This window comes from Schistocerca gregaria, chromosome 5 (assembly GCF_023897955.1).
Source record: "Schistocerca gregaria isolate iqSchGreg1 chromosome 5, iqSchGreg1.2, whole genome shotgun sequence".
NCBI classification, from domain to species: domain Eukaryota; kingdom Metazoa; phylum Arthropoda; class Insecta; order Orthoptera; family Acrididae; genus Schistocerca; species Schistocerca gregaria.
The window spans coordinates 174,254,578-174,279,928 of record NC_064924.1 but is presented as its reverse complement, the minus strand read 5'-3'; the positions used below and the strand labels follow the sequence as shown (position 1 = coordinate 174,279,928).

Genomic DNA, 25,351 nt, shown 5'->3' with positions numbered 1-25,351 from the left:
ATGAAGATGCTGTTCATTAGGAGGGACGGCATATGAGCAAGATCGACCAGTAGGTGTCTTGTCGTCCACATCTGTTTCACCACTACTGAAATGCAGTACCTGCACCCCACACTGCTCACTCCTACTGTATTGCCTCCACACACCTTTAGCAAGTGTTGATGGATTTAAGTTGGCACAGTTCGTCGAAGAATAAAAAAATTAAATATAAGTTTGCTTATACTGTTTTCCAGTACCATATCTTTCATTAAATGTGGTGTATTTGTGTCCTTCACAAATGTCAAAATCGTTTTGTTGTGATCTTCAGCCTAGTCTACTCTGTGCATGTTTCTTAATCTGTTACCTACATCCACTTCAACCAGATTACAGGGTCAAGTCTGGATCATTCTCTACCATTTTTAACAACCTCACTTTCCTCCATTACCAATGCTCCAGTAACTTGATGCTTTAGGATTTGTCCCACCAACCAGTCCCTTCTTCTAATCAAGTTGTGCCAAGAATTCTGTTTTTCCCTAATTTGATTCAGCACCTCTTCAATAATTATTCGCTCAATCGACCTAATCTTGAGCATTCTGTAACCCTCATTTTCAAATGTATCTATTCTCTTTTTGTCTCATCTGTTTACCAATCATGTCACAGTTCCGTACAAGGCTACACCCCTGACAAATACCTTTAGGAAAGGAAGACATTTATATTCAAGGTCATCAAATTTATCTTTTTTTAGAAATAATTTTCTTGCTATTATCCATCTGCATTTCACAACCTCTGTACTTCAACCATCATCAGTTACTTTGCTGCTCAACATAAAAACTCTTCTACTACTTTTTGGCACCTCATTTCCTCATATAATTCCCTCACAATTGCCCAATTTAATTTTTACCACATTCAATTACTCTTGTTGATGTTCATCCTATAACTTCTCTTCAAGACACTATCCATTGTGTCCACCCATTCTTATAAGTCTTTGGTGCCTTTGACCAAATTAAAATGTCATCGGCAAATCTAAAAGGTTTTATTCCTTCTCTTTGACTTTAATTTTCTTTCCAAATTTCTCCATGGCTTCTTTTAACAGTTGTTCAGTGTACAGATTGAATGATATCAGGGATAGGTTATGATCCTATCTTCTCCTTTCTCAGCTTACCTTTCATGTCTTATGGCTCTTAACTTGTATGTGACCCTTGATCACTTGCTCAACATTATTACTTGTTTACTAGCACAGGTCAGGAGTCAGTTTTGATATCAAGGTTGAAGCACTGAGCATACAGTGTCAGTGAAGTTAGCTTAGCAGCAGTTGTGGAGTATTCTTGTCCATCTGGCAACAACAGTAATGCAAGCAATCTACAATCTGTAAAATGAAAGCTACGCCATACTCACCACTGCCACTGCCACTTCTTTCTGGTGCTAGATAGTAAAAAACTTCCACAATGAAGCAGGTATAAAAATACCCTAAACAATGTATTAAGTCTGATACACTGGACATTTAAGACATACAGAAAATGTCAACTAACGTGGTTTACGTTAAAAACAGTGACCACAGGGAAATCTGCAGACTTTCAACCAGTTTGCCACCTGAGAAAAGCTGTTTGGCATAGAAATAAAGAATCAGATGCTGATCTGACACCCACAGAAGACACCTTGCAACTAAGGTGAAACATGTCCAAGTGCACAGATAAATAAAAACGCTTAATGTGCAGCATGCAAATTTTTGTTCTGAACTACTGTAATTTAAGACATAAGCTACTTATTGGTACTTTACCTGAATGTGTTTCAATTCAACATGTTAACTTATACACTTTTACTACCAAGTTCAATTTTACATTGAAATTCAGATATGTGTGAAAAATTAGTTCTTTCTTCACTTACCAAAAACTTCAATGAAGAAATATATCTCATCAGTTGTGTCATAAACACTGTTCTTAATAGATTCTGTGATCAATATTCTTGGATACGAGATTATGACTTTGCCACAGTGGTCTGTATTTGCACTTGGGAGTTTTGCAGATATAGTAATAAGCATATGGTGATGATCAAGAGTTTAATCCAAAGATACTAATTCTTTACACACCAGACAAAGAATTGTGCAACAAAGAGAACACTGAGTGTGTTTACATCTCAAATGTTGGTTGGACAAAGCTTACAGTTGCCCCTAAATTTGAAGCATCAAACTTCAAGTCAATTGGACGAATTAAATATACATTACATCTTGTGATAAACATTCTGTGTACTGTGTATGGATATTCTGCATAAGAAAAAGAGAATACTCTTTTATGCAAAGAAAAATTTAATAAAAAGAAACATAGAAAAGTTCAGTCCATTCTCGCAAAAAACAAAAACAAATGATCTATCGTCAGTGCAAATAATGGAAAAAAGATAAATTCTTACAAAATTATTTACAGCTGTTTCAACAAAATGCAGTCTCTGTAAGTATAAATAACGAAAAACTAATAAAAAAAGACAAAAGATTTTGGTAACTGATGTTATAAAAAGCTTTCCTAGTATTAAATAACTTCCATTTCTTCAGAATGATGTAGTACTTATTCAAGAATTTTACTGTGATTGTTCACAACACAAAAATTGTGAGAATAAAGACACTAAGAATTTGACATTGCTAAAAGACAATTCCAAAACATTCATATCACATTTCACCCTTTAGTGGAAGCTATAAGACTGTTCTTTGGCGTATAAGCAGTAGCATTCGGATCTAAATTAGAGACATTGCAAGTGACACACGAGCTCTGAGTGTCTATTACACACAGTTTTGATGTTCCAGGGCAACTAGGCTGCTCTGGACCAAATGAATCAGTGGGCATTATTGCTAAAACCTGTGCAATCTTGCATTTCAGCTGTTCGATTTCTTTTTCTTGAGCTCGAATGACATCTGAAAAAAGAAAAATTTTTTTTTTTTTTTACTGTATTATATGAGGCTTTATTGTTAAGATACAAATCCTGTAAGCCTGACCACAATAATTATACACATTTGATCGAATATCTTTAACTACTGACAGAAGATTGATAGTGCATTACAACTATAAAGACAAACAAGTTGAAAAGTGAGAAGAAAAAAGTTCGGAACATAAAAACATGCTTCTGTTTCATAAACAGAGCCATAGTGCGACCTCCACCAAGTGATCAGAGGAGAGGAAACGCAGATGCCAAACAAAAATGCGAAGAACTGTAAGTAATTACTTATTTAAAAAAAGAAGAAGAAGAGACGCGAACTATACATATTGAAACAGAACTCTATCATTCTAGATCCTACTGGTGATGTCTTAAAGTGAAAAAGATGAATCACTTTTGGGAGAAATAAAATACAGTGCAGCAAGGAAAGGCTTTTTCTTTTTTATATTTAAAACAAATATTTCTGTCCTTGGTGCAGAGGATAGCCGTGCAAACAGATTTGTTAAGTATGCTTGTCAGAATAGCTTCATCAGGCTGAAGCTCTGTTCTTCCACAGTTTGACAGTTCGTGATGCCTGCAAGAAATTTCACCCTAGAGCAATATGACTGCATTCTGCTGAAATGGCAAATTTGAAGGTATGTTTGTTCTGTTGATTGATAGTTATTCTTGCAACACATGTTACTATCAGCTGGACATATTTCTCGTTTGTAATCTTCAGCACAACTGCTTATCATGAAACATACAAGTAGTCTTCTTTAGGTGGCAACGATAAGAATTTGACATAAAAAAAAATAAAAAATGGTTGGCCACAGAGAGAGTTCCTGTCATCTTGGCAACTGCCATTCATGGAGGATTTTCATCTATGACATCCTCATCTCCATAGATGGTTGCCTCACTTAGTTTTCCTGAATTCAGCAGCTAGGTGACCAGCTAATATCTCTGTTTGGCGATACAGAACAGCTGTACGATTTCAGGAGTACGGCAATGAGGTTTTCCGCACAGATCGACTAGAATGGTATGCTTGATTGGCATGAATTGACTTTTGGTGATGGTTATGACCTGTGGCATAGCAAATGTTGAACATACATCATCTCCCTCTGCAGTACTGCCCATGTCCAGGGCATGCACAAAATAATGGAAACATATCAGTTTGAAGTTCTGCAACTGACTTTTCTGCCACAAGGCATTATACTTGGCAGAGGAGTTAGTTGTACACGTGTTAGTCAGATACTGGGTTAACATTTGATTACTGTGGCCAAAATTCAAGTCGCCCCAGTCCATCCTTCTTAGCACATTCGAGTGGTGGCAGAGATTGGTGATAAAGATCAACACACTTCTTCTTCAACATTCTGACACAGGTGCTCACAATTCATGGCTCCTATCCCTTGTTTACTTGGTCAGGTTGTCATAACCTCCTCTGTTGACAATACAACTTTGATTTTAGAATTTGAGCCACAACTTGTTGCCTCTGTGGAAGAAATTCACTCACTTTGTTGCAGGTGTGAAGTGATGGACCCATGTGTAGTTGTCCATAATGTTGTGGCCTAGGAAATCATTGTCTTCTATGGAGTAATGCTCGAGCAAGATCAGAGATTTCATAAACCTTGTGCCTTTGTGAGCAGGTAACAGTGATCACAGAACAGCGCATTAGCACATTTTACGATTCTGTAGACAAGCTCTGCTAATGGAATGAGTATTTCCTGTAGAGATGCAATCCGCAGCGCAATACCCATGGTAACGTCACTCTGTGATTGCTGGGAATTAGTTCCTCCATCACCTAGACACTTAACTGTGGTCGATGTCATTCCTTCATAATCAGTATCACACTAATCTGTGAGACCTTGGTCAAATTGTAGGAACCATTTCAGTACAGCTGGATGGAACACTGCATTTGGTCCATACATCACTAGAATTTTGATGTGAATCTGTGTGCTGCTAACAAGACTCTTAATGTCCTATATATTACAATTCTAAAGTAATTTCCACTTTTTATGCTATTTCGCTTGCAAAATGTGATGCATGTGTTATCTGAACTGCATTAGAACTGTGTCTACACACAACTCTGTGGCTTCTGACAATGCTCTTGTTGTGCAATGGTTTTAGTGTGGGACAATGTGTGTAACTTACTTTCTGAATACCTTACATATTATGACAAACATGGGACGCAATATAATGTGAAACTAACATGTGACAATATAGTAGTTGATATATCATACTTCATATCACTGGAACAATCCTGGAAGCATGCATCTAAGGACCAAGTAACTTAAAAGGTAATCAGATTGACCGATTCTTGAGTATTATTCAGATGAGGTGTACACACTGTTCTCAGATGAACTCCTGATACACTTGTTGCCTGTTCTTCCAGCTTCTGAATTTTCACATATTGTTATTTTCTTTTCCACTACATCTGTTGAATTTTCTCAGCAAAGATTTCTAACCAATTCCCTATTGTTTAAAAGCAGAGCTCAGGAAGGAATAATCTAAGACTTCTTGTGCTCAATACATGACACAAGCATTGTTTCTAGTAGCAACAATTACTTCTACTGCTAATTACTTAATTTTTCATTTTTATTTATGTTTCACACGTAAATCACAAAAGAAACCTGAAACTATGACAGTATCAACTCTGCCTTCTTCTTATAGAAACATACTGCATTTCTATAAATGGATAGTATATCTGACATTTATATTTAATTCCCTCAAAATAGTTACTCTCGGTGTAAACTATGTTTCTTCTCAAAGTACAAAAATACTTTCAGAACCCAGTCAAACGCTTTTAACAACCAACAATATTATGTGGTATTCCCAAAACAACACTTATCAAGATAGCCTAATGGGATGAGAAGACACAGACAATAAAGTAGCAAAATTTTTTCAAATTCTATATAAACCACCCTTTACTTACTTTCTCGAATCTCCAGCTGTCGTTTCGCTTCTCCTAATGCTGAGAAGAGATCTAACTTTATACGAGTTTCTGCACTGAGGCTGTTTTCCAGATGTGCATTTTTATCTTGCATTGCAGAAAGGGCAGACATAAGTATTTCAGACTCATTGTGTGTCTCTTTGTACTGACGCAATGTCTGCAACAAAAGAATAGTAAACCAACATGTTACTCACAAGGAATCAATAAGAGTGAAAATCAGTTTGTATACCACTTTCTCTGCTGTGCAATAAGACCCTTGCTGTTCGTGTTATATATGAGTGACCTGACAGATAATAACAACAGTGACATCTAACATTTTCAGATGATGCATTTATTTATAAGCAAGTGCTATCTGAAAAAAGCTGTACACATATTTAGCCACATTTTGAAAAAATTTCAAAGTGGTGCAACAATTAGCAACTTGTTTCAAATATTCAGAAATGTAAAATTGTGCAAATCACAATGGCACTATCAGCAAATACTGAACATATACACAGTAAGGAAGCACTTATGTCACAGATTGTTTGACTTGTTGGTGAGTGTCACGGAGATGCTGAAAAACCTGGACCTGAAGAGAGTTGCCAAGCCTACTTATATAGTTTCAAGAAGACTTACTGACAAACATTTCAAATTTAGTTCTACATGTACTTTTCAGGACATGACAAACACAAATTATAATTGAAGTGGCTAACAGTTTACTAAGAGACACAATCAATCACACTCAAAGTGATGTTCTGATACGCTCATATCCAGTATTTTTGCATATATTCTACACACAATAGCATTATCAGCAGGTACTGAACACATAGGACAGGGTACCCAAAAGAAACCAAACTGCTTTTTCACATTTTAAACACAACCTCCAATACCCTCCAAATTACTGTCCACTTGCACTAATACACTTGTCTGATCTTTTATTCCATTTTCAAAAAATTGTTTAAATTTATTTTTTGTGATGCTTGGCAGAGCATTCGTCTCATTTTCTTCAATTTCCTTTCATGCCTCTTTTTGTTCTAGGAAGAAGAAAATAAATAAATGAATAAAATGTCGCATGGGAAAAGGTTGGATGAGTATAGGGGCTGGGGAACAGGAATCATACCATTTTAGAATTGTCATGCAGACAGCGGTGTGTGTCAGCAGAGCCATTATCAAGATGGAAAAGCCTGCCATCCAACTGCCACAAACCAGGCCACTTCCGCTACACAATCTTTTCAAAACTTCCACGCAGAAAGCCTGTCTTCTCCTGTAGAATACGCTCTGAATGGACGACTCCTCTCACATCAGCAAGGGGGGGGGGTCATGTGTTAGTATTGTTTGAGTTCTTCTACTGCCTCGATTTTCGCTTTGATTCAGGATCAAAAGCATAGCACAAAGTTTTGTCGCCTGGGATAATTTTTGACAAAAAGCTTGGATCATTTCAGGGCTCTTCTTTCCAAGCACAGCATGCTTCCATGCGACCTTGTTTTTGTTCAGCAGTCAGCAGTTGTGGCATGAATTTGGCAGTCACCTTTTTTTTTCCAAAGCTTCAGTCACAAATTGCTGCATTTAACTCCAGGTCACTATTGACAGCTCCACAATTTCTTCAATGGCATGTTGTCGAACTTTGTTGGTGATTGCATGAATGTTTTCATTTTCATGCATTCAGGCCATGGAAGGGCAACCAGAATGAGGTCTGCTATCAACTGACATTTCACCATTTTTGAAATGAGAAAATTACTCAAAAACTTCAGCTTTCCCCATAGCATTGTATTGTATTCTGTTTTTAAAATTTCAAGGGTTTCTATCCTCCCTTTTTCTGAGAAAAAAAGCATAATTTCATCACTCCAAACTCTCCAATATTGCAAAAACAACTATCACACTAAGTAGTTACCACTATAAGCACTGCCCAAACTAGTCCTGAATTCCTTCAGCTATGGCACTTGGCTTCATAACTCTGGAATGTACACTTTAAGTGCTCCTAGCGGCAAAATGCAATACTACAATAGCTCTGACCACCAAAAAATTAGTTTGGTTCTTTTGGGTGCCTCTTGTACACAGAAAAGAAGCTTTAATGGCCACAGGTTGTTTGATTTGTCAATGAGTGTAGTGTCACAGATATGCCAAAAACCAGAAATGGCTTGAAGATGGACGCAAAGCCTACTCTCAAAGCTTCAAGACGAATTGCTGCCCAGCACTTCACCTTTAGCTCTATACTAATTTCACTACACATACTTTTCAGGACATGGCAAACACAAATTACAATTGAAATGACTAACAGTTTACAAAGAGAGACCATGAAGTGAAGTTCCGATAGGACTGTATCCACTACTTTCATGTATATTTTACTATTCGGCATTTCAGGTACAAGGTCAGTGTTGGTCTGATCTTATAATAATCAAATTTCAGCGCAGGAGTTTCATTTCATGTAATTATTTATGTCTTCTATCATACTTGTGTGATTAATTTCATGAGAACTGTGAGTTGTGAGATCTGCAGTAAACTTCAAGATTATTTTAACTCTGATATACAAACATATGTTTTCATTAAAATATTGAAAGTTTAACTACCTTCTCCTAATATGTGTGACTAATAATTGTTCTCTGGCTGTCGAATTTCAACAAAACAACTATCTTGCATTGTATAACTGAGCATTGTGAGTGTTAGTTTTTACACTCAACAGTTTTTCAAAATGTTCCCAGTGTTTCATTGAACATACATGCTTAATGCAGTATTTTCTTGAATAATTAGCATTATATACTTTATCTTTTGTGATAAAGGCAAATCTTCAGACATCGTTAGAAGAACAATCTGACCCAGAAAAACAACTACGCAAAGCTGCCTGGTGTGTCCCAGTCAAAGTAATTGTCTGTCAAAAAGCTGGCAGGGTTACAGAAATTTATTTTCAGTGAAGTGAAGTGAAGGACGCAACATTGTATGGTCTAGAGGTTAAAATATGTTCTCCCACGCAACCAGACGGCAAGATTCTGTAACAGTGTCAGAAATGTGTTTTGAATGTCACCTCTTTCTGGTATATTGTTTCCCACATACATTCACAAACTGTCCTTCATCCATACCCCTCTCTCTCTCTCTCTCTCTCTCTCTCTCTCTCTCTCTCTCTCTCTCCCCCTCCCTCACACGCACACACACACACACACACACACACACACACACACACACACACACACACACACACACACACAGAGAGAGAGAGAGAGAGAGAGAGAGAGAGAGAGAGAGAGAGAGAGAGAGAGAGAGAGAGAGAGAGTCAAGATTATTTTATTTTGATACCACCATCTCTGCTTGTCTTTTCCATTGTTTTGGTGGAAGTTGGATGCTCCATAACAATTTTGTTCCAAAAAATCAAACTAAAAGTTAATACTTTTCTGTGATTGACCTGCTTCCTTATTACAGGGTGGTTATAATTAAACTTTCACTACTTGAAAAAGCCCCCATGAACAGTGGAAGAAAAATAATGACTAAACTACTGAAAGCAACACGTTTCAATGTCCCCAAGAGAAGACAATATTTGTTGATTGTATGCCATATTCATGTTCCAGGTTATGAACATTGCCCAGTGTGATGACCATCTGCATCCATAACAGCCTGGAACCACACTAAAGATTGCTCACTTGCAGCCTGAAACATTTCAGGTGGGATGCTGGCTATCTTCCTTGCTATGCTAACCCTCAACCTTCAACATTTGTTAGTGTCCTGTGGATTAATCCTGATCTTCAGGCAAAACCACAGCCAAAATTCACAGGGGTTCAAATCAGGTGATCTTAGTGGTCACACAATCTGGAGGTATCAGCCAGTGATTCAGTTTTCTCCAAATTTATTAACAAGTGAGCAAGTGACCTCAGCAATGCTTCGATATCCATGAAGAGCAGCAGCACTATTACTGTTGTTTCGGTAAAACAGCTCTATGAGTAAAGCCTTGTTAACCTTGACTAGACTTATGTTTACTGCAATTGTAATGCATATTTATTCCTTTGATTGAACCCTACGTCAACATACCAGCACCAGCGCCTAACAGCAAATCGGACACTAATGCTACTAACAATGCAAATCCTGCAGCGCACAGTGTGAACACACACAATGTGAACATCATTGTTATAAAGTTGGGTGCAGTAAATAGTTTTCCATATACACTGGATCAAGTAATGAAAGTTTAATTATAACCACCATGTATGCCAAATATTTAAGCATATTTTTGGACATCTACAGATAACTTCTCTTAAAAAGCCAATTTCAGTAACTATAAAGTTAAATACACTCCACTGAAAAGGAAGAATAGCAGTAGAAATGCTAAACACCTAAGAAGAATAATGTCTCCCAGTTTTCATATACAACTAGAATCCCTGACAGCGTGTGGTCTAAGCCACATTGTGCAAACCCTTCTGTTTACTCTCTGTATGGCCCCTGCTGATAACTACCACTTGTACAAAATTGCTGAGATATGCAGGTGATCTCTCTTGTAAACCATTCACTTTTACACAGTTACAAATAATTACCAATTGCATTCTGCATCACCAGTTTCATACAGTCATTTTATGTTAACCAGTCCATTGATCAACATAAATTGTTTTACAGTGCTATGGTGCTCACAGCTGTGCTTTTCTGTGCTATATTGGAGCACAATTAACAAGGATTCATGAACATATACACAAGAACAAAATTTATAACAACTTTGTAAAAGTTAAGCATACCAGTCACTCTAGCTGAGCATGCTTAAAATTTGTCAGACTGGAGAAAATTAAATCACAACTAGCAGCACAGATCAGTGTCTCAGTTAATCCAAGTTGGAGAAGCTGGAGATAGAGGTCATGTGCGCATGAACTGTGCTTGCTTGCATGAATGTGTATGTGTTTTCCTTTCTGAATACAGCTTTGGGCGAAAGCTCAAATGCGTAACAGTTTTTTTTTGTTGTGCCTGTCTGAAATTCAATGTGTCATGTTTACAGTGAGTAGCAATCTATCATTTTCATAACTTTGTTAATACAAGCTTGATTGCATTTGTCTAACCCATTTAAGAGTGCTTCAAGACAAGGATGACAGAGAGAACTGCAGTTTATACAAGAATTGTACCTGAACAATAATCTTTCAAAGTTGATTACAACAAAAAATGATGCTTTCAATTTGGATATGATCTTGCAGAAACCACAAAACAACTCTGATGACATGGTTTGTGGTATTAATCAGTGCATACAATAGCGTAAGTTCAGCAGAGATGTCGCAAGTTCAGCAGAGATGTACAGGGTTCTGGAACAATTTGCAATTTCAAGCTCATGACTAAAATGGTTATAACAGGTATAATTATATTTCTGATGATTTTGTTTTATGCACTTTTTATAATATCCTGAAATGACTCCTGTACACTATTTTCTTCACACATACAAAATGGATCCTCTCTCTTCCACACTACTGAACAAAATCTCACTACGCTTATGTCACCATGTATCAAATCTCCAACTCTTGCCTTCAGTACTACAATGTCTCTAAGAATATGTCACACAATGATACCATATTTAATTATGACTGTTATACAGAGGATATTCATTCAAGGTGTTACATGTTATTACTAACCAGGCATTTATATTATTAATTTAAATTAAAACTACAATGATTTTTTATTAGTTTTCAGCCCTGAGTAACACAAATGGTATCATAAACAGTTCCAGTTTTTATAGCAAGCCATAATCAGATGATGTGATTAAACAGAAAGAAGGGGCAGTAAAAGACTAGGAAACTAAATTAAAAAATAAAACTAATGTCCTTGCACAACTACTATCAGCAACTTAGAAGAACGCACATGACAGGAATGCAGCAGGGAGTCTGGTGTGATACAAACAACAAAACTCACAATTTTATAATAATTTTTCACTAATTTAATTACATCAACACTGTAACTGTAACTGGCTTGAAAAGGTTTGAGCAACGTAATATATTTACTTCTCTCACTACTTCAATTCTTCTAAAATAGAATGGATTAAATTCTTTATCTGTGTGTACGTGGTATCAGTAGTTGCTACATCAATAATTTATTAATACTAGTACTCATGTGTAGCTAATTAAATGCTTTTTTTGTCATTTTTGTTTTGCAGTTATAACATCACCTATTTCTCACTTACAATGTGGACACAATGTCTGCATGTGTTTCACTAGAATTTTCCTCTTTCAGACTGATTCTGTGCATGAAAATTATACGAAACAGTAATGCCATGAAAGTGAACAATGAAACAAAATGACAATGACAATGAAGTCCACGAGAACAGTAAAATTTTTCAATTAGTCACAGACCACAGGCAGATGTGGGGCAGAAGAGAGTGAGAGAAAGACTGCTTGCCCACTCCCCACCTCATGCCTAACAGACATTCTTCTCAGCTGCCTACTGCAGAAGAAAATTACTACATTGTTAAAACACAACTGAACAGGTCAACAGAGGCACTCAGAACATATCCATGCTTTGGTTGTAGAATTGAAGACTATATTACCTATGTAATATTATGTAACTGGTTAATTTTTTGCAAATGTATGATCACCTGTCAAAAGCCCGAATAACCACCTTTTGCAGTCCAGGTGTACAGAAATAGTGTCAATGAGGTTTTGGAAGTAGTGACAGGGATGTGGAGCCATGCTGACTCCAGTGCCATGGCCAGCTACATTAGGTTTCTCATTTGAGGATCTGATCCCAGACGTTCACAGGTTCTTGATTGGGTTTAAATCTGGGGAGTTTAGTGGCCTGGGGAATGCAGTGAACTTATTATGAAGCTCTTCGAACCATGCATGCACACTGCAAACTGTGTGAAATGCTGCATTGTCCTACTGGTAGATGTTATCGTGTTGAGGAAAAAACAAACTGCATGTCGGGGGTGGACATGGTCCTCAAGGCTAGATGCATATTTGTGTTGATCGACTGTGCCTTCCAGAATTATGAGATCACCCAGGGAATGTCATGAAAATATTTCCCAGAGCATAACGTTCCCTCCTCCAGCATGAAGCCATTTGACGATTGTTGCAGGGCCGCACACACACCAACAGCCATCTGATGAAGCAACAGAACACAATTCATCTGAGAAGACCACCTCTCGCTACTCAGTGGATATTCAGTTTCAGTACAGGCACGCCAATTCCAGCCTTTTTAGTCAATGAACGGCAGTCAGCACGATCCAGGAGCCTGTTGTGGAGGCCCATAAACACCAATATTTGCTGAGTGGTCATCGAGGCGACAGTTAATGGCTGCTTTTTAATTTGGGTGGTCATTTTCTAAACAGTTGTATGAGGATTTGCCTGTACACACAGCTGCCTCAGAGCCAATTTTGGATAGCGCCATTTTGCCATGCAAGGTATATTTTAATTACAGCAGCATGCAAACAGTTTACAAACTTCGCTATTTCAGAAATGCTTTCACCTTTGGCGCAAAAGCCAATGATCATACCCTTCTCCATGTCAAATGAATCTGCATTATGACAACAGCTGCACTATTTTATACATTCCCCCTGACATGCTTTATATACCCTTCACAGCTATTGCTGCCACTTGCTGTCTGTGAGCGGTTACTGCACATTACATCAGACATAAGCAATGGTCACATTAATGTGACTGGAGTGTGTACAAGAAAAAATTATTCACAATATAAAATTGGATACGAGATATACCCTTAACAAAAAATTACTGGCAGAAGTTAACAAACACAATTTAAAAATAATTCATAAGATTGTCACTGTGTAGCAGTACGGCAGCATGCCTGGTCTGTGTAATGCTGTGATGGTCATTTTAAAATTAATGCCTCCAAATTTTGTGCATTGACTTAAGTGTCCGAACCGGATTATGTTGATGCAGTGTAATTTTTGGATATTTGTGCTCTTTTCCTGTAGGTTAATTATGTGGTCCCAGGTTAAGTTGTTGATTCCATTTTTATGCTCAATATTTCAATGACCAATTCAATATTCTTCAGGCTCTGCCAGCAGGTGGTGTTATGTGTACTCACTATCTGAGCTCCAATGAGGCTGTAAAGTGGTGTTAGTGTTATGCCAAGAGTTACAACCGAGTTCAACTTCTTGTGCCCGCAATGCTGTTTGATGTTCATTTCTTTTTCAGAGCCCACACTTCTATTCTCTGAAGCACATATTCTCTTTCTCTTTTCCAGTTGTAATAGATAAGCTGGCTAGCAATGAGTTAGCGAATGGAGTGTTGGACCCTAAGACTTGGTTAAACTGAAACCGCCACTAAGATTTGTTAGATTTTCCTGCATCTTTAGTTCGGTAGGCTCCTTAATTACACTGTCACAGAAACCTAATTACACTGTAAAAGAAACCAGGCATTTGCACCATGATACTCGTCTTCTCAAAATTCATTTCATGATTATATTCAAAAGGTAGTGTTTAGTGATAGCCGGCTGTCACTAACGTTCCTTGCACCACTCCTCAGCTGTTCTCAGAGTTTGTACCACATGCCATGTCACATTCATATAGAATGCTGGACTTAAATCATCTTTAAGATTGTAAAAAAGGCTAACAGCAGCAAACTACAACTGTTTCACTGCACTTTTTAGGAATTTTCTCATGTCAACTTATTTCCTGTTTGATATAAAATATTAGAAAATCACCAATGGTGTGGTGTGGGGTAGTCCATTATCACCTGTTGTGGCCATCTTATACCTGTCACTTTTCGAACTACACACATAGGGAAGCACAGGGAAATGATACAGCAGACATGAGTAATGTGAGGCAATGATTCATGTGTTTCAATGGAGGTGAAACAGATGTTCATAACGAGCTGAATGTTTGCTATAATGCCTGAGAGAAGTTCCACAACCTTCGCTATTGCGAAGAGTGTGTGAACACTAATCAATGGAAATTTTCCAGGACCTGCTCGACCAATATGAGGCTGAAGATTTCAATTTTCTGATCACATACATCACCACCATCACCACTGGAGATGAAAAGTGGTATTACCATTATGAGGTGGAATCCAAGTCCACGGAGTAGTGGTGTAAACCTTGCAACAATGAAGTAGTTCATTGAGCTCTTCCTCCACCTTTTTCTTTCTGAAGGAGGCTTCTGCCGCATGCTCAATACGTAACAGTTTCTTTTTTGTGTCTCATGTCACTTAAAGCCATTAGATGAGTGATGGGTCTTCCATCATACTGCTCTACAGTCCCAAGTGTGTTACAAAATGTTCTTAATTTGAGATCAAGATAACTTAATCCTATGTGGTGTACATGCTGTTCCATTTTGTGTGAGAATTTTTTTAAAGTGCATTTATGTCTATCTTTCTTTTGTCCACTCAATTAAAAAAAAAAGAAAGAAAAAGGCACATTGAAAGGATAAAAACAACAACAACCTTTTCACAACAATTCCATATTTAAAAACCACCCTCTTCTATACAGCATTCAAGGGCAATTTCATTTTATGAAAGAAACCATAATAAATCATTTCCAGTTTTTAACTACTCCCAGGCAAGATCTTTGGACAGTTTAAGGTTGTCAGGTACCTAATTCAATATGAAATGTACCTGCATTTCCCTTTCTGCAGCAAGGAACCGCTCATCTTTCAGCTTCAGCTCCCGCCTCAATTGTTTCCCTTCAGCCTCGAGGTCCCTTCTCCTTGCACGACAGCTTTCTGTGCATTCATTTCTAGAACAAAGTTAAGACAACATTGAAATTTCAACAAAAGTTTTTATGAAACACTTATGTTCACAGAGGAAAAACTTTAAAAAACCACACTCTCTTAAACCTAACAATACAGCTAAAGCAATTATGTTGTGCACAATAACTTTTTCAGTGCAAATTCAAGTAACCACCAGCCCCACCACTAACTACCACTCAAGCACAAATTTACTGTAATGCTCAAGATCCTAACAATTTTCTAATGACAACGTGACCCATTATGCAAATATTAAACCCCAATTTCTTTTTCCTGCCTTATGGAAGGCAGGATTTTAGTAGTACGAACATTATTATTATTATTATTATTATTATTATTATTATTATTATTATTATTGTGTGTGTGTGTGTGTGTGTGTTTGCCTTCTGATTCTGACGAAGGCCTCACTGGCCAAATGCTAATTTGTGACAGTTTTTTTTTTGTTGTGCCTACCTGAGACTGAGCATCTCTGCTATACGGTTCTCTGCTATACGGTGAGTGGCAACTTCCCTTTTCACAATATTGCTACTTTGTTATTGTTATTTGTAAGGGGCTAAATACTAATGGCTGAAAGCAAAGATGTTTTACTAAGATCTGTGTAAAAAATCCAAAATGTGAAAATTTTTGACAGCAAAGCAAAGGGAAAGGCTGTGACTGAAATAAAAATGTTGATTATTTATATTTAGCTGGCCATACTTCACAGTCCACAAACCAAATATATAGAACAATTTCACAAATTATAATAAATGGAATACCGAAAAGATACATTTCTAAACAAATGAGGAAAGAAATCAGATTTCAAATTGTGATACCAAAACCTCCATGAATATTTAACTCTTCCCCAAAATTATAAAACCAAAATAAACAGGGCACAAATGAGATTCTTACACTCCTTGAGCAACATAATATTGAGTGCCAGAGTGAGGAGTGAATACATAAGAAAATAGAAACACGTGGAAGGAATGATGGGTGAAATTTTGAGAGCATTCCCAAAGAGTGTTAAAATTAAAACATATTAGAAACCCTCAGAAACAGTGGATCAGCAGCCTATCCTATCCTTCCACTCCCAAAGCACCAACAAAATAATGAATTCAATAAAATAATTATTTTTTTAAACTACTGTATGTATTATAACCAGAAATACTGAAATAACTAAAAAGCCAAAGAACAACTGCTAAATAATTTCTTTCACAATAACAAATCTGATATCTTGTGTAATTAAGAAACACACAGAGATGCTGCCAAAGATATCCAAAAATTACCAATTGATGACAGGGGCTGAAACATCACGTACCGTTCCAGAATGTTGATCTTAGCTGGAAGATCATATATGCAATAAAGAAGTGTAATCTTTATAAAGTCACACCTGAAAGAATGCGGAGTTCAGTAGCATTATAGTCAGTCCATTTATAAATCGCCACATGAAAAGATCGGCTCCACACCTGTAAATCTATTGTGATGGACAACTTTAAATACCACATAACTGTATGCGGCAACACTGTTGATGACATAAATGAAGAGAGACTTTTGACATGGTGTGAAACATAAAACACATCAATCATGCACAATAGCAAGCTCCCTCCTTTATGTAAGATAAGAAGGTAAAAGAGAGGTTATTATTCAGATTTACTCTTTGCAAGTGAAAGCACAGGGAACTAGAGATATTAACTATTGCTTCCCAACGTATTTGAAATTTTTCATTAAAAATAATTCTCCTCTTAAAACAAAAGAAAGCTCATATTCGAGTATCGACATTTATGAAAAAGACACATTGCTTATCACATTAAGGATGACATACTGAGTTGCAGACTGGCACACCGAAAATACGGTTACTCTGAAATGGACGGTAATCTGCTTTTCTCTTTCATCTTATAATCAGGAACTACAGAAAGAAGTCGAAAAAGTTTACGGCCTCTGGGGGACTAAAGCAGTCATGGTGGCCCGGGTGGAATGTATTATAATTATCAACATTTTTTTTTGGGGAGGGGGGGGGGGGGAAGGGGGGGTCGAAACTGTGTGTTAATGGTTAGAAAGGATACTCACAGACTTTTTGGTTGACAACAACAAATTAAAACCTTTCTTCTCTGCCAATTTCTCCAACTTTTTAATAGTCATCTGCAACTGACAGGTTGTTATTGATAGGCTGGAGGAGGAAAAAAAGACAGAGGAGTTGTCCACAAAGAATACTGTACAGGACTTCTACTAGTCAACATTGAGCTATAACATTTACAGAAAAGACAGTCACACTAAAAACACAATCTTGAGGGAAAACATCTTGTTCAAAGTTGTTAGAGAGCACATCACCGAGTTGATATTTAAAGTAGCATAGGAAGATGAATGATTGTATAAAGATGGGAAGATGTTGTCTAAAGCTTGATTTATGACATTGTTTGGGGATATTACGTGAGGTGCTACCCAAAAGTTGGCAGAATACATCCATAAATAAAATTACACTTCACCTGGGTCTTATTAATCACCATCAGCTTCAAAGAAATCACTTCGGGTTGTATACATCACTCCCAACAATTTTTCCATGAGGTGAAAGCTCCTTGTAATGCATTTTTTATGAGTCTGTTTAGTACCATGATTCTGTTTGAATCTCAGCGGAGTGAAATCTTTGGCTTTTTAACTTGAGTTTCATACTGGGAGAGGGAGACACTCATTCGGTGCCAGATTGGGTGAATATCACAGATGTGGAACAATTGTCATTTTGTTTTTTGTCAGAAACTCCTCGGTGATCAATGAAGTGTGTGACCTTGAACTGTCATGATGGAGGAACCAATAGCCTGTGCACAACTTTCATAGGACAAAATCTGCCGACACATCCCGCAAGACAGCTCCATAATGTTTCCATATGTCCAGAATGGTCCGCCTATGATCTTCCAGCTCCATATTCTGAACAGCAGCAACATTTTCAGGAGTAACGCCAGTTGACGGAAGTAGTGAATGGGGATCATCAAATGAAGTTCTGTCATTTTGAAACCGTTTAAAACAATCTTTAGTGTGACTGTGACCTAAGGTGTCTTTCTCAAATGCTTGCTTCAACATTACGTGTTTATGTAGTGGTTTCTCAAAGTCTGAAACAAAAATTTGTGCGCACATGTTGTTTTCAGACACCCACTATCATCAACTTCGCACGACATGCTCGTCCTATTAGCTAGACTTCACCACCTGCACATACATTACAGGAACTTTTGGGTAGCACCACATAACTCCAAGTAGTATTGTAAGCCTTCCCATTGTCAGAAAATATACCTATTAAGTGGTTACTAAAACTGAAAGACAGTTGTATAGCCACTTCCAAAAGGGCGAGGTTGTCAAAGGTGGAGCAATGTCTGCTGAACCCACAATGAAAGCAACCATGGAGCTACTTGGATTCTAAGACACAGACAAGGCAGCAGTTTACCATTTGCTGCAAGGTCTTCCTCACACAGCTGCCAAGGGGTAACACTATGATAACTGATATGGCATGTTCAGTCCTTCCGAGGTTATAAAACTGCAATCACATAGCTTCTCTCCGGGAGTCTGGAAAAGTATCTTGATGCCCAAATGAAGTTAAAAAGGCTAGGAGGATTTCTTTCCTCTGGCCTCTGAGATGCCTTAATATGCTGTACTGGACACTGTCATGGCCAGTTGGTGTGTCATTAGCACATACAATGTAGAAGCCCGCATCTACATGGAAATGGGGCAGATGTATTCTTCACCATTGGTAGAACTTAAGTCCTAACTGCCCATCTCTCAGCAGTCACTCTGCAGCATCAAAATTCTGCATCCCACCTAACAGTGGCAAGAACACTGCAAAATACTCCTGTCATTTTCTAGCAAATTGCTCTGAAGACATCCATCCCACATTAGAGGACTTACTGGGTATCTTTCACCTCTCCTGTAAATTCTCTTCATGGTCTTTCATACAACTGTACCTTTAATCCACAGTTTTTGTTCAGGAACAGTTGCCATGATTTCTTCTTGCTCTCTAATAATTCAGTGACATTTTGTCCTCATTACCTGAAAGGCAATAGGCCTTACACAGAGCCACCCTACAGACCGATTGTTGAGTGGCAACCAGTCCACCAGAGGGCAAGCTGCATTTTTACTTGGCCTGAGGACTGTGGAAAGGATGCACAGTGGACACTGCGGGTAAAATGAGCCACCTATTCCTCGATACTATCATGGTGTACAAACACTAAATTATCTAGAGTACTTCTCCAGAAACACTCATATGACTTTTGTTTACAATTAGGAAACACTTTGTAACACACTAAATTATCTAGAGTACTTCTCCAGAAACACTCATATGACTTTTGTTTACAATTAGGAAACACTTTGTAACACACTGTGCTGATATCTCTGTATAGCATGACTCTGTACTCTGTGTGACATGACACAAATGACAGATCTCACAAATCTTAAAAGACACTTCACCTTTTTAAATTTTCTAGCCTACCTGCCCGATTAAGGGATCTGACATTCCACGCTCTGACCCGTAGAATGCCAGTTTTCTTTCTCCTGATAACGACGTCCTCCTGAGTAGTCCCCACCCGGAGATCCGAATGAGGGACTATTTTTGCTTCGGAATACTTCACCCAAGAGGACGTCAATCACTGCATGCCCTCGGGAAAAATTACGACTGAAGGCCGCCTTGGTTAATGTTAAAAGGCCAGATCAGTGAATCATCCAGACTGTTGCCCCTGCAACTACTGAAAAGACTGCTGCCTGTCTTCAGGAATCACACGTTTGTCTTGCATCTCAACAGATATCCCTCGTTTGTGGTTGCACCTATGGTACAGTTATCTGTATTGCTGAGGCACGCAAGCTTCCCCACCAATGGCAAGGTCCATAGTTCATGGGAGGAGTCTACGCTCAGACTCCGATGCTTCGTAACTTTACAAAGCACAATTTAGAAAATCGTGATGCAGTGTGTTACTGGTTCGATGAAACACAAGGTGAATAGCTGTTTCAAGTACTGCTTTCTGTGTCGTGGACACCATGTCCAAAACGATTAAGGAAAATCCTGTCCAAGTAATTTTGCATTCTGACAGATGCATATATCAGAACAGTAGCTTGATATTATCTAATTCTCTTTTAAGACTAGCAACTAATATAGGAGTATTTATTATGCAAATGTTGTTTGAGGATATCATACTCAGATGGAATGTGACTCAGTTCACTGTTTCATTGAGTGCAACATTAGAGGACGTGAAGTTACTACCTAGTATGCCTCTACATCTCGAGAAGCGAGAAAAAAGCCACAACCTTACAAAGCCCATTACCTAGATTACTCTTTTTTCATCAACTACACAGAAAAGGTGGCTGTATGACTCAATTAGGCCTGAGGACGGCGAGCAAGACGAATATGTGAGCCACAGCACCTAACACGCAAAATATAATACTTGGAAAGTGTTCTGGGGAGCAATGGGCACTCCACAAGTTACATTAGAATTATAAAAGGGCCAAGCACTCACCAAAGTGACAAATCAGAAAAAGAAATGTCAGGTACAGCCTTTCTGCAGTACATTCCTAAAGTGATGGACAGAATCGGCCATATATTGTACAAATGTGGCCTCAAGATTATTTACAAACTGACAAAGATCAAAGAGTGTCTCAGACTGTCAAAAGAGAAAAGGCACCCAACCATACCTCATACCATGCACATGCAGAAAAAAGTTTATGTTGGAATGACAGACGATCAATCAACACCAGAATCACATAAAATAAGGGACACTGCAGGTTAGGGCAGTGGGGAAATCAGCCATGGCAGAGCACTTGCTATGTGAGGCCTATCACGTAGTAAAATTTGCTGACATGGAAGTTCTGGCTGTAGAGAAGAACCATCACACCCACTCATTCAGAGAAGCTATAGAAATACATGAACACGAGAATAGCTTCAACAGGAAAGAACAAAGCCTCAAGATAAATGAATCCTGGCTTCCCATGCTACAGCGAATGATTATTGCCTGTAGCAAGAGCACTGCAACAGGAGTGACCACGGAGAATCCCTTGGACATTGACATGCCAGGTGCATATAGCCTGAGGCCGTGAGCTCGGCTCCAGTCCATTGCCATGGACGGCGAAAGTTTGACAATGCCAGCTATTTGTGCTGGTGAAACATCAGGAAAATCAGACGAACATAGGCTGAAGAGCCTGAGACACATGCCAACAGGCAGTTCATCAACAAGTGGCCACAGAAGCCTTAACAGTTCTGCAGTGGTTAAAATACTTCGAATGTCTATGGACTGACAATGAAGAAAAACCAGAAATAAACACCAATACCAGCAATTTTGTAGATCTGATAAGAATGGATAAGCTACAAAATGTGATCAAGCAAATAAAAGATAAAAAGCTGCCTCACACTGATAATATAAACATGGAGCTAATTAAATATGCATCTGATAAACTAAAGCATAGACTCATTTTTTTTTTAATGTTGATGGCTGAGTAGACTTGTACCAGACAAATAGAATGAAGCTTTGTATGCCCTATTTACAAGAAAGGCTATACATTACAATGCATAAATTATCGAGGAATAAGTCTACTAAATTCCTGTTGTCAATTGTATGCTAAAATTATAATCAACAGACTAATACCAACAGCAGAATCACATATGTTAGAGGTGTAACTTGGTTTAAGAAATGGAAGATCACACTCTGATTGTCTTTTCACTATGGCACAAGCAACTGAGAAAAGAAGGAATTTAAATAATTAATGGAAAATCTCATATAAAGATGTGAAACAAATACTAACAAAGAGATAGAGGGGCTGGCCAGTACTTACCTCAGCTCAGTACAGCCGATAGATATACAAAAAACAACCGAAAATTTAGGTTTTTTTGTGTATCTATCGGCTGTACTGAGCTGAGGTAAGTACTGGCCAGCCCCTCTATCTCTTTGTTAGTATATGTTTCACAAAAGAAGGAATTTACACTACCAGTTTACCAAGTTTTTACTGACTGTGAAAAGCTGTTTGACAAGTCAAAGTGGAAAATGCTATGTGAAACACTTAAGGAATTAGGCGTTCCAGCACATCTGATTAAATCAATTCAATCATTATACAAAAATAATAAAATAGGATCTGTACTGTGAGTAATGGCACAGAATCGGCTGTATCAATCAAGGAGTAAGAAGAGGCTGCCAAAGTCCCCAACTATTTTCAATGTTTACATTGATTATATCATTCGTAAAGGGCTGATTTTATTAAATGGCACATTAGGAGGTGATAATTTTAATTTTATGAAGACGCCACTTATTGATAATCAGATTATAATAGGAGAATCAGAAGAAAAGGTGCAAATTTCAGTACATAAATTGAGCCAAATTGCCGATAAATAAAGAATGAGAATATCAACAGTTATCACAAAAGTGATTGCATTTTAAGATCTGGAACCCATAAGAGTCAAATTTGTTAGAGATGGACAAATAATTGAATAAATATATAGGGTGCAATTTTAAATTTATCAATTTCTGAAATTGGATAGATTCAGACATTTCTGTGAACCTATACAATGTACAGTGAAACATAACATATGGAGAGAAACGTTAATTAAACTCTATGAGTAAGTGCACTTTTGCTGCTGTATGGTAGCAAATGCCATATCTTAATATCTAACAATGGAAACTCCAGATAGGAGTATCAACAATGTTGGGAAAGACAGACTGCTTCTTCCTGTAAAGAAGGAATGTCAAGATGCAGACAGGCACAATTAAAAAATACTTAATAAAGCTCTCGGCTACAGCCTTCATCAATATAGAGACATACGAACACGTGCACATGCACACGCATGCACGCTCATGCCACCCACACTAATAAAGGGTGTGCCTGAAAGCTTTTATGTGAGTGAGTGCCTGCCTGCAAATTTGACACATTTTCTTTAGTTAGTAAGAATCTGTGAATCTTAATATCTGATCAATTATGAAGAATCAAATCATCAGAGATTAAGTTCCTCCACTTGGCAGTACGATATTCATTGTTGGACCATAAAAGAAACACTAATATTAGACGAACACTAAATGTTGAACCTATTACAAATGTAACTGAAAAATACAAATCAAACTGAAAAGACCATGTCCAACATATATCAAATGCTAGAATAACTAAAACAACTATTGATACTGAAATGGACACCCTAGCTGCAAACAGGCGTTGATGTACTTCATTGGGTCATGTTGAAAATGTTTGCCCCGACTGGGACTCGAACCCGGGATCTCCTGCTTACATGGCAGACGCTCCATCCATCTGAGCCACTGAGGGCACAGAGGATAGTGAGCCTGCAGGTACTTATCCCTTGCACACTCCCCGTGATACCCACATTCCCAACATGTCCACACCACTACATTCGTAGTGCGCCTAATAGATGTTTGTCCATCATACTCATTATTGGTGGCAGATTAATCCACCAAGTCCCGTACGAGTTCGGACATAACGTGTGCGTTCGCACAAGAAGGTGAATGGCCAGGAAGCCATATTTTAACTATATATTTATTTATTTTTATTTATTTATTTATTTATTTAACCTGGCAAGATTAGGGCCATCGGGCCCTCTCTTACATCTAACCTGGCATTCTACTTATTTTACAGTCATATGTTTTAGTAGGCATGTTAAACTACATCTAATACAAAAAGTGAGATAAACAATTAGAAAGGTACACCTCGAAAAATACATTATTGAAGAGAAAGATTTTAGGTAGGAGTGCTGGCAGCAGGGAGTATGAGGGAGACTCATGGTGAAGGGAGGAGAAGAATAGAGAGACATGATGAAACATGATTAAGGAAAATATAAAGGAAAAGAAGACTGTGTGGCTAATAGAGAGAGATGAAGTGGAAGGCATCTCAGGAGCAAGATAGGAGTTGCTAGCTTTGCTATTTGACAGATGAGAGGATTGGCCTTGCACATTAATTTTGTGGAGAATTTTATGCGGATGATAGTAGGAAATGCTTCAACTTCTTAAAAGCAACAGTAGATTGAATTTTCCTCAAGGTAAGGGGCAGTTTGTTCCAGAGGCGGACAGCGGCAACTGAGAAGGAGTTTGCAAAAGTTTTTGTTTTGTGAGTGGGCACAGTTTGGATACCAGATAAGAGTGACCTCGTGTTTCGATTATGATGGCATGACAGGTTTTTAATCTCTGAAGCTAGGTACTGGGGTGCTTGCGCGACGAGGAGTCGGTGAAGTAGACAGAGTGTGGTAGTCACGCAGTTTATCCGGCCGCAGCCACCCTAGCTCGGAGTATGAAGCACTAACATGATCATATCGGCGAATGTTGCAGGTGTAACGCACACAGGCATTCATGGTTAGCTCTAGCCGTCTTTTGTTTTCACTACTCATGCCTTGTTGAATCACATCACAATAGTGGAGGTTCGGTAGAACGAGTGCTTGCACGAGCTGGCGTTTCAAGTCCTGTGGGAATATGTTCCGAAACTTTTTGAGAGCATAGAGACAAGCAGACGTCTTTCGGCACACTGCGACTGTATTCTCCGCCCAGTTGAGATGCTCGTCCAAAGTTACACCCAAGTTCTTCACTGTTTTCTGATATGGTATTGGAGTACCTTCGAGCAGAATAGGAGGTAGCCGTTCGCGGAAATCTGAACTTCTTAATTTCTGATGGGCTATTAAGATTACTTGCGTCTTTTTTGCATTTAATTTAAGCCCCAGGTTTTTCGCCCATGTCACTACTGAAGACAGATCATCATTCATCAGAGCGATTGCAGTGTTTACGTCTTCAGGTCTGACACTTAGGTAGAGCTGGAGGTCGTCGGCATAGAAATGATGTTTACAGGAAGACAAGACCGACGAAATATCGTTGACATATAAAGAAAACAAAAGTGGTCCTAAGACTGATCCTTGTGGCACTCCCGAAGAAACTTGTTTCCAGGAAGATTTTTCATTTGCGCAGACAACACATTGCTGTCTGTCTTTT

The 25,351-nt window shown here is 38.1% G+C and overlaps 1 protein-coding gene across 1 annotated transcript in view; it reads right to left on the bottom strand.

Moving 5' to 3' along the window:
* Nucleotides 1–2,017: 2,017 nt before the first annotated feature.
* The window catches only part of LOC126272447 (macoilin), a 136,913-nt gene continuing 113,579 nt past the window's right edge, over nucleotides 2,018–25,351 (bottom strand). The window contains exons 12-14 of the mRNA XM_049975322.1: nucleotides 15,313–15,433; nucleotides 5,804–5,978; nucleotides 2,018–2,875 (exon numbers count right to left, since the gene is read on the bottom strand). Coding sequence (XP_049831279.1) covers nucleotides 2,640–2,875; nucleotides 5,804–5,978; nucleotides 15,313–15,433 — 532 coding nt within the window. The 3' untranslated portion in view covers nucleotides 2,018–2,639. The remainder of the gene's footprint in view (nucleotides 2,876–5,803; nucleotides 5,979–15,312; nucleotides 15,434–25,351) is intronic.